The 14,931-nt window shown below is 44.0% G+C and overlaps 1 protein-coding gene across 2 annotated transcripts; it reads left to right on the plus strand.

Moving 5' to 3' along the window:
* Positions 1-705: 705 nt before the first annotated feature.
* On the plus strand, positions 706-14,660 carry COPS3 (COP9 signalosome subunit 3). 2 transcript variants are annotated; one of them, XM_050317871.1, is made up of 12 exons: positions 706-802; positions 3,578-3,707; positions 5,055-5,167; positions 5,274-5,323; positions 6,009-6,101; positions 6,833-7,012; positions 8,003-8,143; positions 9,058-9,231; positions 10,039-10,125; positions 10,424-10,537; positions 11,102-11,182; positions 11,504-14,660. In XM_050317871.1, exons 1-12 carry the CDS (start codon positions 748-750, stop codon positions 11,555-11,557), a joined length of 1,272 nt encoding a protein of 423 aa, XP_050173828.1. In that variant the 5' UTR covers positions 706-747; the 3' UTR covers positions 11,558-14,660. The 2 variants fall into 2 exon arrangements, with proteins under 2 accessions (XP_050173828.1, XP_050173829.1); XM_050317872.1 differs by lacking the exons at positions 706-802; positions 3,578-3,707; positions 5,055-5,167 and having other exon boundaries at positions 5,282-5,323; positions 5,941-6,101.
* The last annotated feature ends 271 nt before the right edge of the window (positions 14,661-14,931 follow it).

Below are 14,931 nucleotides of genomic sequence, written 5' to 3' on the forward strand. Positions count from 1 at the left end.
CACTTAAGCTAAAACAACTAATTAAGGGGTTTCATTAAAGCCAGTAAAAACATTAGAAAGGTTGTATCATTTTCAACACTTCCAGCTCAGGATGGTCTATAATTCCGTGATCTCCACACCGATTTCCACCATCTCCATGGATACGGGAGGACTGACACATTCCCTGCCTGCAGCAGCTCCCGAGGGATGGAAACAACACTCCCACGTGTAAAAACCGAGACGACCAGCGGGATTCAAACCCCGTTCCCCGATATCCGGGCGGACATCACAAGGAATCAGAGGACAACCACCACGTTCCCAGGGAGGACGAGAGGGATTAAATCCGCACTGCTCGTGCAGGGCCAGCACTCGGGCGGAAATTCACCGCATGGGGGGGGGGAGGAGGTGGTGTCCCCTCTATCGCGACGGTCGGTCCCCGTGTCGCGACGCACACCGTGTCGCGGTGTGTGTGTGGGGGGGGGAGTGTCCCCCGCGTCGCGCGGAGGTGACGCCGATGACGTCACCGCCTCCCCTCCCCCGGCCCTGCTGAGTCACGGCCCCTCCCGCGCCCCCTGACGCGGGGCTGGCGGTTGCCACGGCGACCGCGCCTCTCGCGAGAGGCGGCGGGCGGCGCGCGGCGCCCGCGGCGGGCCCTCATTGGCCGGGCGGCTCCCGGCGCGCGCCGCTCTCCCCCCCCTCCCGGCCCCCGGCCCCGCCCCTCCCGCCCGCCCCTCCCTCCCGCGCGCGCGCCGCGCGCGAGCCGCCAAGATGGCGTCGGCCCTGGAGCAGTTCGTCAACAGCGTCCGGCAGCTCTCGGCCCAGGGTGAGGGCGGCGGGGGACGCCGGGGGCGCCGCGAGGCCCGCGGGGCCGCGGGAGGGCGGCGGCGGCCGGGGGAGCCCGCCGGGCCGCGCGCGGGGGGGCGGCGGCGCGGGAGGGGGCGGGCCGGGGCCTGCCCGCCCGCACGGTGCTCCCTCAGGCGACCCCCGGGGCCCGTTCGGGCTCTGCACCCACGCGGGCCGCGGCGGCCGTGCCCGGGTTGATCTGGGGCGGCCGCGGAGGGGTCCCGGGGGTGTGACAGGACGCGAGGGGCCGGCTGTGTCCTCAGGGTTCTCCCAGGGGGTGGTTTTAGCGCCGGCGGTCGTGCCCGAATCTGAGCGTTTGAAACAGGGGGAGGAGCGGGCACCGCGGGGGCTTTAACTGGGATTTTACAGCCCAGCCTGTCACCTCCCTGACTAGCGGGCAGGCTGTGATGCGAGTGGTTTAAAATACGGTTCTGAGGGGTCCAAGCGTCTGTGCTCTACATTTCCAAGCGGAGCATGGACAGAGGTTCCCGACCCACGGCGGAACAGTATGACAGGTCTGAGACCGTAGCCACGTGTTCAGAAAGTGATTAAATAACCACGGATAGAATTCCTTAGTTTCACTGCCAAACTCATAATTTTCCTATATTTGGGCACAGTGTTTCCTGGTTCTTGAACTTTCCCTCTGTGTTGATGTGTCCTGATTGTTCCTCTGCCTGGGATGTTTGATCCCCAGAATTGATCCAAAATTGGTGCTCTCCTCTGTGGTCCCAGGTTTTACCTCTGGCAGTTCTTGGGTGGAGTTCCAGCTTTTTCTGACTTAGGTTTAACTTGTTAAATATAGATTATTTTTACTGAGGATATCACATGTAAGAGATAAATTAAACCTGCAAGGTGCAGGTACGAACCAGGTGGAAGATGGTTCTTTGTACACCTGTAGTTGAGCTGGAGAATTTTCTGTCACGGGGTTTTGGGGATGCCAGAGGCTCAAGTGGAGACTGTTTGGCTTTGTGGAGGTTCTCCCGTTAGGGATGAGCCAGGTAGGAATTCTCTGTGAGAAGGTCCTCAGCACAGGAAGGACATCAGCCTGTTGGAGAGAGTCCAGAGGAGGCCACCAAGATGATCAGAGGGATGGAGCAGCTCTGCTGTGAGGAAAGGCTGAGAGATTTGGGATTGTTCAGCCTGGAGAGGAGAAGGCTCCAGGGTGACCTCATTGTGGCCTTCCAGTGCCTGAAGGGGCCTACAAGAAAGATGGAGAGGGGCTATTTACAAGGGCCTGGAGGGACAGGACAAGGGGGAATGGCTTCATACTGTCAAAAGAGTAGGGTTAGGTGGGATGTTGGGAAGAAATCCTTCCCTGTGAGGGTGGGCAGGCCCTGGCACAGGTTGCCCAGAGAAGCTGTGGCTGCCCCATCCCTGGAAGTGTCCAAGGCCAGGTTGGACGGGGCTTGGAGCAACCTGGGCTGGTGGAAGGTGTCCCTGCCCATGGCAGGGGGGTGGAATGAAACCATCTTCAAGGTCCCTTCCAACCCAAACCCTCCTGTGATGCTGTGAAAGTAAATTCCAGGCCCAGACAGGCAGCTGGAGGACATGAGAGCATTCAGAACGTGTGTACTTACGGTGGCTTCTGGCTGTCAGCATTTGGCTGCCTGAGAGGTGACATAAAGGGACATTTGGTTGGGCCTGGTGTGGGAATTTCTACTTAGACTAAGTTGTTCAGTGTGTGTGTGTGTAGAGGGACAGATCACAGAATCCCAGAGTGGTTTGGGTTGGAAGGGATGTTAAAGTTCATCTCATCCCACCCCATGCCATGGGCAGGGACACCTTCCATTAGACCGGGTCGCTCAGAGCCTGTTCTGAGGGAGTTTTTTGTGTTGTTTTTTAGAGGAATAATGGAACTGTAGAGTGGATGGATTGCTCCACTGGGAAGGACACCAGAGCTAAGGTTTTGCAGTGCCTGAATACCGTTATCAAACCACAGAGAGTTTTACAAGCCCTGTTCCTTCCTGTGCATATGCCTGAAGATTTAATTCTGTATGGAGAGAGCAGTTTTGGGGGTGGGTTTCTGACATTCTTGGGCTCTGGTCCCTCATTGGGAACTTTTGATCCCTCTGTAATTTCATTGCTGGGGCTCCCCTGGTTTTCCTTTTTCAAAGGAAAAAGCCAGAGAACTGAGGATAGTGTAAATCTTTCTGGGTGGAGACACTATTATTCCTCATTTTATGAACACTTTTGTAAGGGTGAGAGAACATTTGTTTTCTCTCATTAATCTGCAAGGACTGACCATTGAAACAATACTCTGCTTCACAAGGGCGTAGTTTTAATTCATTCAATTAACTGGTGGGGAGGAAGAGTTTGAAAGCAGTTCATGAGAATGGATCTGCTTTCTTTGTAATGATTTTTGGGCTTACCATACCTTCCTGATTCAAAATAATTGCCTTCTGTGCAAATAGAAGATGTTGTGGGTTTAATTACACAAAGTAAATGTAAGGATGGGTTTTTACATCCTTTTGTTGTAGGTACTTAGTTGTATCTTTAATGCCTACTTCAAAAAAATGCTTATGAGCAGACCTGAATGGTGGGTAGGGCTTGAGGAGCAGCAAGGAACCAACTCTGGTGGATGTTTTATTAAAAAAACCCATGTGGTGGGTTGAAAACTAATGCCTATTGTATTAAAGAAAATGAAATCTTAGGGTGATCCTTCTATTTCCTGAGGTAACATAGGGTTGTAATGAGCTATGGGAATGTGTGAGTGTTCTCTAATTAGAGCTTGACAACGATGCTTTTTGTCTTTCAGGGCAAATGACCCAGCTTTGTGAACTGATCAATAAAAGTGGAGAGCTGCTAGCAAAAAATCTTTCCCATCTGGACACAGTGCTCGGTGCCCTGGATGTGCAGGAACACTCATTAGGGGTTCTTGCTGTCTTGTAAGTGTTGCTTGCTTTTAATTAAATATCTTAATATTAAAACTCCAGGCAGCGTGCTGAATTGTCAGCCAAATGTTTTTCTTTTGGACACAAATGTTTTCAATCTGCATTTCTTACCAGTGGTTTGGTTTCCTTCGGTGGTGCACGTTTTATTAATGAAAATACCCCGGCAAATTTGTGTTTTCAAAGGAAAAAAACCTTTGAAGCTTGTAAATGCCATTACTTTTAAATTGTAATATGGGGGGGTCATTTTCCCTCAGCCTGTATCTCTTTCTCATGTGTATGTTTTTATAAAACATAAACTTTTATAAAACATATATATATTTTTCTCTGCTATGGTTGGCCAGGGCTCGGAGCAACCTGATCTAGTGGAAGGTGTCCCTGCCCGTGGCAGGAAGGTGGAACTGGACAATCTTTAAGGTCCCTTCCAGCTCCAACCATCCCTTGATTCTATGATAAGTATTTTCCATATGTGTTCAGCAAAAAGTTATAAAATTAGCTTTTAAAACTTGATTTTCAGGGCATTAGTGCGTTGAACTGTAAACACAGAGCGAGACGTTTTATTCCAGTGAAACGTGGGTTTATCAGTTCCTGGGGGTTTGTCTCTGGGCAGCACTGGGGCTCTTGCTGCTGTCTGTAGTTTAAGATAATGCTTGAGTTGCCTTGAGGGTGCTGAGGTGAGGCCCTGAAGTTCAAACCGTCTGTACCTGACTGCAAGTGAAGTGTCTGCAGGTGCCAGTATTATTCTAAAACTGTTTTTTCAGGGAAAGATCAAAATTCTAGTGCTTGTTCTATTACCCTTTTGAAACACAATACTGTAACACGTGGAGATAATGCACTTGATGTTACAATTCACAAGCACCTTGTAAAAATGCATGATGCAAGGCTACAGCCCACAGATGGCTCAGGAACCACCAGAGATGGAGAGAAACTGGAACTGAAGGGAAAGGGCTCCTAGCAAGAGAAAAAAGTCCAATAATTTAATAGCTGAGAACTCCTGAGCACCTTCAAGCAGGAGGTGGCTGCAGGATAGGCAGAAGTGTCCAGAGAAGTTGTGTGGCTGAGTATTAAAATTCATCAGCGTTTCTGTTATGATTTAACCATTGTACCAGATAAAATGATCTTTGTTTGCCATAGTTTGTTCTAAATTGAGAATTGGGGTGTGCATGGAAAAAGTGTTTTCCAGTGTTGCTGTGCATCTCCTGGGGAAATCTTACACCAGCTGTCATAAGCAGTTCAGATTTGTTTGCAAGCACCTACATGCAGAGACTTAGCAATGAAGATGAAGCTTTTTTATTAACCTCTAGACATTAAGTGCTAAACCTTTTGTTTGTGTGTTTGTTTCAGGTTTGTGAAGTTTTCTATGCCCAGCATCCCTGACTTCGAAACGTTATTCTCACAGGTGCAGCTTTTTATCAGCACTTGTAACGGAGAACACATTAGATATGCAACAGACACTTGTAAGTTAAGCTTAATTTCAGACTTTATATATGTATTTTGATCGTTTGGTGTTACTGATTTTTTCACTGTGGTGGTTTTTTGTTTGTTTTTTTTTACTGTGTTTAGTTGCTGGCCTGTGCCACCAGTTAACAAATGCCCTTGTGGAGAGAAAACAGGTGAGCAAATATCATCTTCTACAAATAAGCTGCTACATATCCAAGGTATAAAGGGGATGTTACCAGTCTCTTACTCCATAAAGACTTGCCACTAACTTCACATTAAGTATTTCTGTGCACCTACTTAGTTGTTCAGTCTACTGAGAGGTAATGAACCAAACCCAAGATTTTAAGATTTCTTTAAGGAAAACAGAAGGAAGGTAAATATTTTAGGAGGAGAGTCATTTTAAAAACATGCTCTGTCACACAACTATTAAATCTGTAGTACCAAGAATGTTCTTCAGGTGATGTGTGCGTGAGTAGGAGAGAGCTGCAAAAATTATTAGCACTGGTGAGTCAGTGATATTAGTTTCAGTGTTATTCTCACTGGTGTTATATAATGGTCTTAATGAGATGCCTTAAAATGTATAGGAAACTTAATTAAGAAATATTTGACCAGTGGTTTTGTTGCTAAGATACTGACTTTTTCAGACCACTTAAGTGAAATCTGGCCAGAGATAGAAGTAGAGATCAAGAATTCTATTTTCTGAGAGACTGCAGTATCCTTCAAAAAGGGAACCTCAGATAAACTACTACCTAATGGAACCTGTCAATTAGTGTTATTTTTCATTTGTAAGTGTCAACATAAGATCCAATGTGCTGCCATCTATGAGAAATTATCTGAAAGAGATGTAATTTCTGACAGCCCCTGCGAGGAATTAGCATTCTCAGACAAGCCATAGACAAGATGCAGATGAACACAAACCAGCTGACCTCAATACACGCAGATCTCTGCCAGGTAAGGGGAGCTTAAGGACTTTTTGTGGCAGTAGAAGCTTATAAAATACCTATAACCCTTTGAGGAAATGCATGCTCACATATTGCAATGTGAAAATGGCTGTTGAACTCTTTTGTTTTGGTTTTTTTTTTCCAGTAGTAAGTAATATGATAAAATCCAAATCTGATATACAGGTTAATTATTAATTTTAAATGTTCAGTGCATATCCCCAGATCCTTGGTTTTGTTGATGACTTCTGAAAGTGCTTTGACATCCCTTCTTTGTGGGCTGAAAGTCACCCGCAGCTTATTTTAGGAACATCAGTGTAATATCCAGCTACTGTCTGCTCAGCTCTGACAAAAGACATGTTTGTCTCGGTGTCTTTGGCCTGGATTTGCACTCCTGTCTCGTTCTTGGCTCCTGGGAGTTGGGGTTGGACAGGAATGCTCAGAGCAATATTTAGTGCTGCCAGCACAGTAGTTTGGCAGGCCTGGAGTTTCAAGCAGCTTTGTCAGAGTTTAATTTCTTTAGGAGTCAGATAATTTACAACAGTTCATAATCTGTGTTAAGGGTTTTCAACCATGATACAATGAATAAACTGTGTTACAGCACTACTGACACGCTCTGCTTTTTTCCCTCGTGGAGAAGTGATATTTATTAAATAGTAATGATTAATTTAGTTTCAACTTCTTCCTCGTGGAAATTTGAATGGAAATGGCTAATTTACACAAACTTGATCTATTTTCTTGTAGCTCTGTTTGTTAGCAAAATGCTTTAAACCTGCCCTCCCGTATCTAGATGTGGACATGATGGATATTTGTAAAGAGAATGGGGCATATGATGCGAAGCACTTTTTATGCTACTACTACTATGGTGGGATGATATACACTGGGCTAAAGAACTTTGAAAGAGCACTCTACTTTTATGAACAGGTAACTCTAAATGAAGTGGTAAGTCTGGAGTGTGATCAGTGGAAAGGCGAAAGTAGACGTGTAACAGGGCTGAGGGAACACAGCACCTCTGAGCTGTCACAAGCAAACTTGCCTTTAGAGGTGTTTTCCTTTAAGAAGCTCTCTCAGGGCCTTATTGCACCATAAAGCTGTGCAGCTCAAAGGGTGATGTTAAATTTATCTCACTATAAATATTTTTCAGCTCCGTGCTTAGAACTGCAGCACAGAAACGGCTCACAGGCTGACACACGATTGTGTGCCCTGAAAAAATAGTCCAGGTTTTGCTGAGTCCTTTGCTAATTTTATTTTACTTTTACACTTCTTCAAGGCTATTACAATATTTTCTGATTTTACTTTCTCGGGGAAAGAAAAGAAAATAGCAAAACTGGGAGAACTTTGTGTATGGGGAAAGTGCTATAAATGTGTAAAATATGCTGGTGCAGCATTTTTCTTTTCTGTAAACAAGGGTCAGCTCTTGAGAAGTTTCAGTATCATAGCAAACTAAAATCCCCTTTCCCTATTCTGCAGACCTCTTTCATACTTAAATATGAGATCTGATGATGTAATAGCTTTATAAAACCTCTTTAGGGATTTGTGGAAAGCCGGGTTCCACGGGAACTGTTTAATCATTCCTGGCTAATAAGTAGCTACAGGTGATTTCTGGTACAACTTTAGATATATACCAAGGAAAGAAGTTTTGATTCAATCTGAACAGGGTTATTTTAAGGTAGGCATCACTATGACGTGATATGTTTTGAGTAGCTTGTATAAAATTTCCCTCTTTTTGGATATTTTTGGATAATTAATTTTGACAGAAGCTAGTTAAGCTTCAATGCTCAGAGGAGAATTTCATATGTCATTGTGTCCTTTCTGCATGCAGCTTGAAACTGGGATTTTTATTAATGCAGTAGCTAGCAGGATCTGCCAGTAAGTACACTTAATTTATGTTCTCTTTCTTTCTTTCTTGCTTAGGCAATAACTACTCCAGCCATGGCAGTCAGTCATATTATGTTGGAATCATATAAAAAGTATATCCTAGTTTCTTTGATACTACTTGGCAAAGTTCAGCAGCTACCAAAATACACTTCCCAGATAGTTGGTAGATTCATTAAGGTAAGTCTTGCTAATACAGCTAAATAATAGAACAACAAACCTGACTTTGTAAATGATTTTTTTTCCTACCCTCATTTGATGGTGCTGTTTAACACTGGAGATCATGGGAAATAATTCACAGTGTGCCAGAGTACAACCCCATGCTGCCTTTCCAGTGTGCAGTAGGTGAAGATTGTTTGGCAATTTCTGCATCTGTTACAAGCAAACTGTGTTGTTCTGGCACTGCAACAGGTTGCCCAGGGAATTTGTGGCTGCCCCATCCCTGGAAGTGTCCAAGGTTGGATGGGGCTTGGAGCAACCTGGACTAGTGGAAGGTGTCCCTGCCCATGGCAGGCGTTGGAACTCAATGACCTTTAAGGTCCCTTCCAACCCAGACCATTCCATGATTCTGTGCTATTGGTGATAGAGGTTTTTAAATTTAAATAGAGAGTTCCAAAAATCTTCTAACTTCAGATACTTCAGAGCAAGCTCAAACCATTTTAAGGTGATTCAGGTGAACTAGTTTGACGCTGAGTGTCTGTCTTCCATGCTGTGACACGTCGTGGTCAAGGATGAGTGTCTTAGAGGGCAAAGCAAATCTAATGGGTGGGCAGTGACTAGGCAATATCCTACTTACCTCAAACTCAGCCTTCTTCTCGTGCTGTTCAGCTAAGGGAGCTTTTTTCAGGCTGCTGAAAGTAAAACTGTCACACAGAGGTCCTTGAATGATGTTTATAAAGATTTAGTGTATCAGGATCTGTCGTTGCCATAAAGCCATGTATGGGCATCATGTATTTTTTATGAGAAATGCTCAAGCTACTTAAATTTACTTCTCTGCCTGCATGGCTTCTAATGTTAAAGCACTGAGCAGGTTTTGTGATGCTGGGTGAACACTGTGTCCTTTTAAGAAGGGATTCTCATTTTTCTAATTGCAGCCTCTTAGCAATGCTTACCATGAATTAGCGCAAGTTTATTCAACCAATAAACCCTCGGAGCTTCGAAATCTGGTGAACAAACACAGTGAAACATTCACAAGGGATAACAATATGGGGCTGGTTAAGCAATGCTTGTCATCCCTCTACAAAAAGAATATTCAGAGGCTAACCAAGGTAAGAGAAATTTTGAGTGGTTTTCCTCTAGGAGTGTACCTCTGAAATATATTCCATTTAGAGCAAAATGATGATGTAGTAATGTGGCAGAGAAATGGCTAAAACTGAGGTTTGTGTTTGAAGCAAATGAGACTAAAATGCTTTATATAGAAAAGCAATTCAGTTGGCTACTTATGCATTATTTAAAAGGTGATTCAGTCGATGTGTTGGAGGCATTTGCCTACGAGGTTTTCATACCTAACCAAAAAAGTGAGCAGTGTAACCCAGTGACCTTCATCTCTATTCACAGAATGGTAAAGCTGAACTTTACAGGCTACATCATTAGAGAAGAGTGAGTGAATAGGACAGATTTTGGAAGTGTCTGAAATAAAAGGGAAAAACAGAAGCAGTGGAGCGATGTGCTCCTTCACCTGAGAGATTGGATTAAGCCTGAAAGATGACTGGGGAAAGATGATATTTGTTGCAGTAGAACAAACCTCAGAAGGAATGCAATGTAGGCACCTCCTGAAGGAAATTCAAAGGGTGGACAGTCACCTTTTTCATGTGAAAAGGAGATGGAAGAGGTTGGATGGGGTCAGGACTGTCTCGGGTAAAAGGAATTGCAGAAATGGGTAATGACTCCATATATGCACAAAGTAATGTCTTTGGAGGAAGAACTGACTCGTGGTCCCTTAATAAGTAATAACTATGTGTTACACTTGTTTCTTCCCATCAGACTTTCAGAATAAGATTACTTAGGCTATGAAGGATCGACAGGGACAATTCTTAACATCTGGTTGTAATGATTTGATACTTTGTAAATTACAGACGTTTTTAACATTGTCATTACAAGACATGGCAAGTCGAGTGCAGCTGTCGGGGCCCCAAGAAGCAGAAAAATACGTCCTCCACATGGTAAGAGCTATGACTTGGCCAAACTGTGCTAAAATTAGTGTTTGGGTTGGCAGTACATGGTCTGAGTTGTTCTTTTTCAGGGTGGAGGAAATGCTGTCAGTCTGCTGTGGTGTTTAGACTGTTCTCAAAATATCTAAAAAGCTGATGTCAACCAAATGCGTGAATTATGTGTCTTTGGGAAGCTGTTAAAAAGTCAGTGCAACTAAATTAAAGATGATTCCACGAGGAACGTGTGTGTTATATTTACGTGAAATTCGGTTCTTGGTGATAACTTACATTAAATCCTCTCTCATTTCAGATAGAAGATGGTGAAATCTTTGCAAGTATTAATCAGAAAGATGGTATGGTCTGTTTCCACGATAATCCTGAAAAATATAACAATCCAGCTATGCTTCATAACATTGATCAGGAGGTAAATCTTTAACTGCTTTTGGAATTCTGACCAAAGAGCCTTAGTCTGTAAACAGAGGAGCCAGTGTAGGTAACTAGAGATGTAGAGATTGAGGACTGTGAATCATTATTTGACTATTTCACAGTACCAGTATTTAAAGGTTTTAGCTTGGTAGTTACTGTCAGTATATTCTCTGTTGTGTCCTGCACAGCTTGAGCTGTTTCAGGAGACTGGCTGCTTGCTGTTGGTGACGTGAAGATCCTTGAATTGAATGGATTAGAAAGATTGGTTTTAGACTTTTAGACTTCAAGCATCCCTTCCACTGGCTGTCAATAACCTGCCTGTGGGTGACCCTCAAGGGACTGTCTGTCAGTGGCCTGAAAAAGGATTGTTAGAAGACGTGGATCAAATTAAGGGATTAAAAATGGTCTGACACTTTTGTTTGGGAGATGAGGGATGAGAATATTTTGACATGGAGCTTTAGCAACGGCAGAAGTTACTGGTTCTACATGGCACAGCCATGAAATGTCTTGAAGATCATGTGCAGGCTGGACAAAGTAATCAGACTTAATATGTATTTTTAAGATGCTGAAATGTATAGAGCTTGATGAACGACTGAAAGCCATGGATCAAGAGATCACTGTGAACCCTCAGTTTGTGCAGAAGGTAATTGATTTTGATGTCTTGTAAGAGTATGTAAGAGATTCATTCAGTGCAGTGAGTGTGTTCTACTGAATGTTGGTAGTTACAGTGTTAATATTAGATATTATTAATAATAATATGTGCATAAACATAATGAACCATCATAAAGATGCTTAGGATTTTTGAAGGGGTTTTGTCCTAATTATTCCTGCAGGGATTTCAATCAGAAAGGAAGTGCATGTTATTTTCATATGCACCTTATTTTCCTACCTGTTAAGTTCAAAGAACTATCATTCTCAAACCTTCAGGCCTGCTTCTGAACAGAACTAACTCTCTCCCTTTCAGAGTATGGGCTCTCAAGAAGATGACTCAGGGACCAAACCATCCAGTTATTCTTGAAATTAATGTTGCTCACCACTCCGCTTTCAAGTAAAAGCTTATGAAAGAATCACGCCTGGAATAGGGCATTGAGGAGTTCCACGAAGAGAGCAGAGAGAACTGAGCTTTGCTTTTCACCTGGACATTAAGAAAATAAAAGAACACCCTCTCAGTACTGTATAATATCAGAAATATTCTCTGCAAAGAAAAGGAAATCTCAAAAGAAACTTAAAAGTCTGTTGTGGATTTATTTATCTTCAGATTAACATCGTTAATGCATTAAATAATCTACCTTTTGTTTTAAAGGGTTTGAATGTTGCTGTGTTTCTGTAGCAGTCCTTCTCTTCTGCAAAAAAAAACAAGTGTTATTCAGGGAAGAATACAAACTAGTGTTGGTTCACTTACAAGATAATTACTGGTTCATTATTCTGTATTTAAAGTTGGCTCAAAGTGCAGATTTATACGTGTGGTGGGGGCAGAGGGGTGGAGTTTAAGGAAATCATATTGTAGAGAATTTGCATATGGCCAGTGTAGCTGGTGCTGTCTGTTAAATGAGGAAATAAGAAATGTCCTTCCCAAAAGGATGAGGATATCAGCGAGTCCTTGCGAGGAAGTTTTGCTGCAAAGCAGAAATCACTATAGGGAAACGAGACATGACAGCTGTTCATGATTTTTAAAGTTTCTGGTACAAAATACCTGCTAATATTATTTGCTCTTAGGTGAAACTTATTAGACCTGAACAAAAGGATATTTGGAAGACGTTGGTGTTCTGGAGGATTCTAGATAGGAAAGTTGTTTACACTGAAAGGAATTTAAATGTTTGTTCCTGTACAACTGACATGAAAGTATTCAAGAGGCTTTTCTGTGGTGGAAACCAGTATTTTTACATGGAACATAAATAGAATTCTAAACAGCTCTCAAAATGCAAGATTTTATTCTGAGATAACATGCTGGAATGGTACCTGGGTTTTAATTCACTATTTTAAACTTTAAAACTTTGTTGTTGGATTCTTTAAAGTGCTTCACCCCTTAAACGAGCGGGCTGTTGAATTTTCTGTAGTTCTCGTGTATCTGAAGATTCTCACTGTTCAAACACCTTCCTGTCAGTGCAGTTCTCCTGCTGTCAGGCAGAAATAAACCTGTCATCAAGTCAGAATTCGAGAAGCTCAGCAGCCTCTGCTTCCTGCTGAAACACCTGACTAGGAGCTGCTTGGCACTGCTAACCTGCCAGCTTGTTTTCAGGAGCCCAGGTGGGAGCTGAGCATTTCTGGCTCTTGCTGTGTGAAGTTTGTTTGCATTGAGGTCACCCATGGCTGAAAACATCCCGTTTGTGCTTCCAGCGCTGATACAGAAGTGTTGGGGCTTTCACCCCAAATTGGTGTCTCAGTTCTAGCAGAGCCTCTGTGACAGTGGGTGAAGAGAGGTGTCCCAGGTTGTTTTGCTGGTGGATGGTGTTTTTAAAAGTACAAAATAGCGATTCAGTATCAAACACTGTAGGTCTGTGGTGTGACCAGCTCACCACTGAGCACTTGTGCTTCCTGCTGTAGAGGCTTCCATGGAGGCAACTTTTACACCTGATCCTAAAGCAAAATCTTGGGTTTATTCATAACTTGCCTTACCAGTCTTGTAACTAAAGAGATTTATGAATTTTGAAGGTGGTTTTTTTTCCTGATTAATCCTGCAGCGATTTCCATGCTGAACATACACCATTTTCCTCTGGTCCCACGGAAGTGTTAAACAAGTGGATTAGTGATGCTGTGGGCTCGAGCACAAAGTGGGGTGGTTGTTACAACCACTGTGGCACTCACAGAAAGGACTGCAAACAACCAACCCCAAACCCCACCCATCCAGAAACGTGCCTGGCTTGCCTCTCCTTGCCAAGGGCACACTTGCCAGGGGAGAAGGTATTCAGGGTGCTGTCATGGACTTGGAGAAAAACCACGAATGTCCATTTTTACACCACTAGTTCCTATTAGTGAGCATGGATTTACCTGCTGAGAGCTGCAGGATGGCTTTCCAGCTGTGGAATTGGAAGCAGACTAATATATGCAGCTGGCAAATAGCTGCTACATTTTTCTCTTCTTTTTTTTCCTTGCCCACAGTAGATAAAATAAATCCATGCTCACATCAAAAGGATGGCAGAAAGAGCTGTGTAATAGTTTCAAGTGATTCAAGTTATATATCTGATTTTTAAGAGGGCAAATGCTTTTAAAGGTAGAGAACTGCTGAGATTCCTTTTCTGACATGGGTAGTTGTGCTGTTAATCTCTGATTTCTGTTAAAAATTCCCAGTCAGGTCCCACCTGTAGAATCAGTAGATAAAACATTCACCTAAAGTGCTTCAGGGAAGGGCTTTTAAGTCCTACTTTGATAAACACACACGGTCTGGCATCTGCATGTCTTGAGATAGTGCTGAAATTAAGTCAGATTTTTAATGAAGCAGCTCCTTCAGATCTTGGCACTAATTGCATGGGCTGGTCAGTTGAGACGCTTCAAGAGCACTTGGGTTTTCTGGTTTTAATTTGTGTTAACTGCAGGGAAGGACTTCTGCTCAAATCTAAGAACGCTGTGTGCTGTGCCGCTCTGAACTTGGGACTCTCAGAAGTCCCGGGGCTGGTTCTTCTCATCCTGCATGGCCACATTTTAGGCATCGTCCACAGAACACTTGAGTGCACGCTTTGATATCTGACTCCAATTTTGATGCATCTTAATTAGCGCAGACACGAAGTGCGGTTCTGAAGGCAGCGTTAGACATGCAACTACCATTCGTAGCCACAGGAGGGGTCTCTAGGCCAGCTCCTGACAGACTTTTAAATGTTTCTAAGAAGAAACGGTTCGAAGCTGTTTGTGTACAACCCCCCCTCCTGTTTTTGTGCCACCGAGGAGCCCCCCAGTTTGTGACCTCCGCTGCCACCCACAGCGCTGCCGTCGCGCCACTGTGTAACTCCAGCTGCCTCCTTCCCAACTTCCCTTCTGTGTCCCGCAGCACAGCCCGTGTTTGTGTTGTCATAGGCGATCTGTATAACCTAGGAAATGTTCTCTTGTGGGGCCACACTGGCCCGGGAGGTTAGTCCTGAGAAGTTGTTTAAATGTACTATTGGAAAATAAAGATAACAAACGAGTCACTCTTAGTTTGTCTTAAATGAGATTGCAGGTCTTCTGCGTTTGGGTTCTCCTTAGATTTTGGAGGGGCCTCTTGTTCCTGTTGTTTCTCAGGCTGCGACTCTGGCTGATGGGTGGGAGGCTGCTGGGTGCTGTGTGTGGCAGTGCCCTCTGCTCAGGAGCTGTTGGAGCTCTGCTCTGGGCATCTCTGAGCTCTCCGGAGCGATCCTGAGTAGGAGCAGTATTTGTGTGTCTTCCTTAGGAAGTGCTGCTGCAGGTCCCTGTCTGAGATGG

The sequence above is a fragment of the Myiozetetes cayanensis genome, unplaced genomic scaffold (assembly GCF_022539395.1).
Source record: "Myiozetetes cayanensis isolate MyiCay16 unplaced genomic scaffold, myiCay2020 scf20-37, whole genome shotgun sequence".
Lineage (NCBI taxonomy): Eukaryota > Metazoa > Chordata > Aves > Passeriformes > Tyrannidae > Myiozetetes > Myiozetetes cayanensis.

Excerpts from the sequence above, each read along its gene's own strand:
- COPS3 (XM_050317871.1), top strand. The coding sequence starts at position 748 with ATGGCGTCGGCCCTGGAGCAGTTCGTCAACAGCGTCCGGCAGCTCTCG. Across the intron at positions 3,708-5,054 it reads TTAGGGGTTCTTGCTGTCTT|GTTTGTGAAGTTTTCTATGC; the intron begins GTAAGTGTTGCT and ends TGTTTGTTTCAG. Across the intron at positions 10,126-10,423 it reads AAAAATACGTCCTCCACATG|ATAGAAGATGGTGAAATCTT; the intron begins GTAAGAGCTATG and ends CTCTCATTTCAG.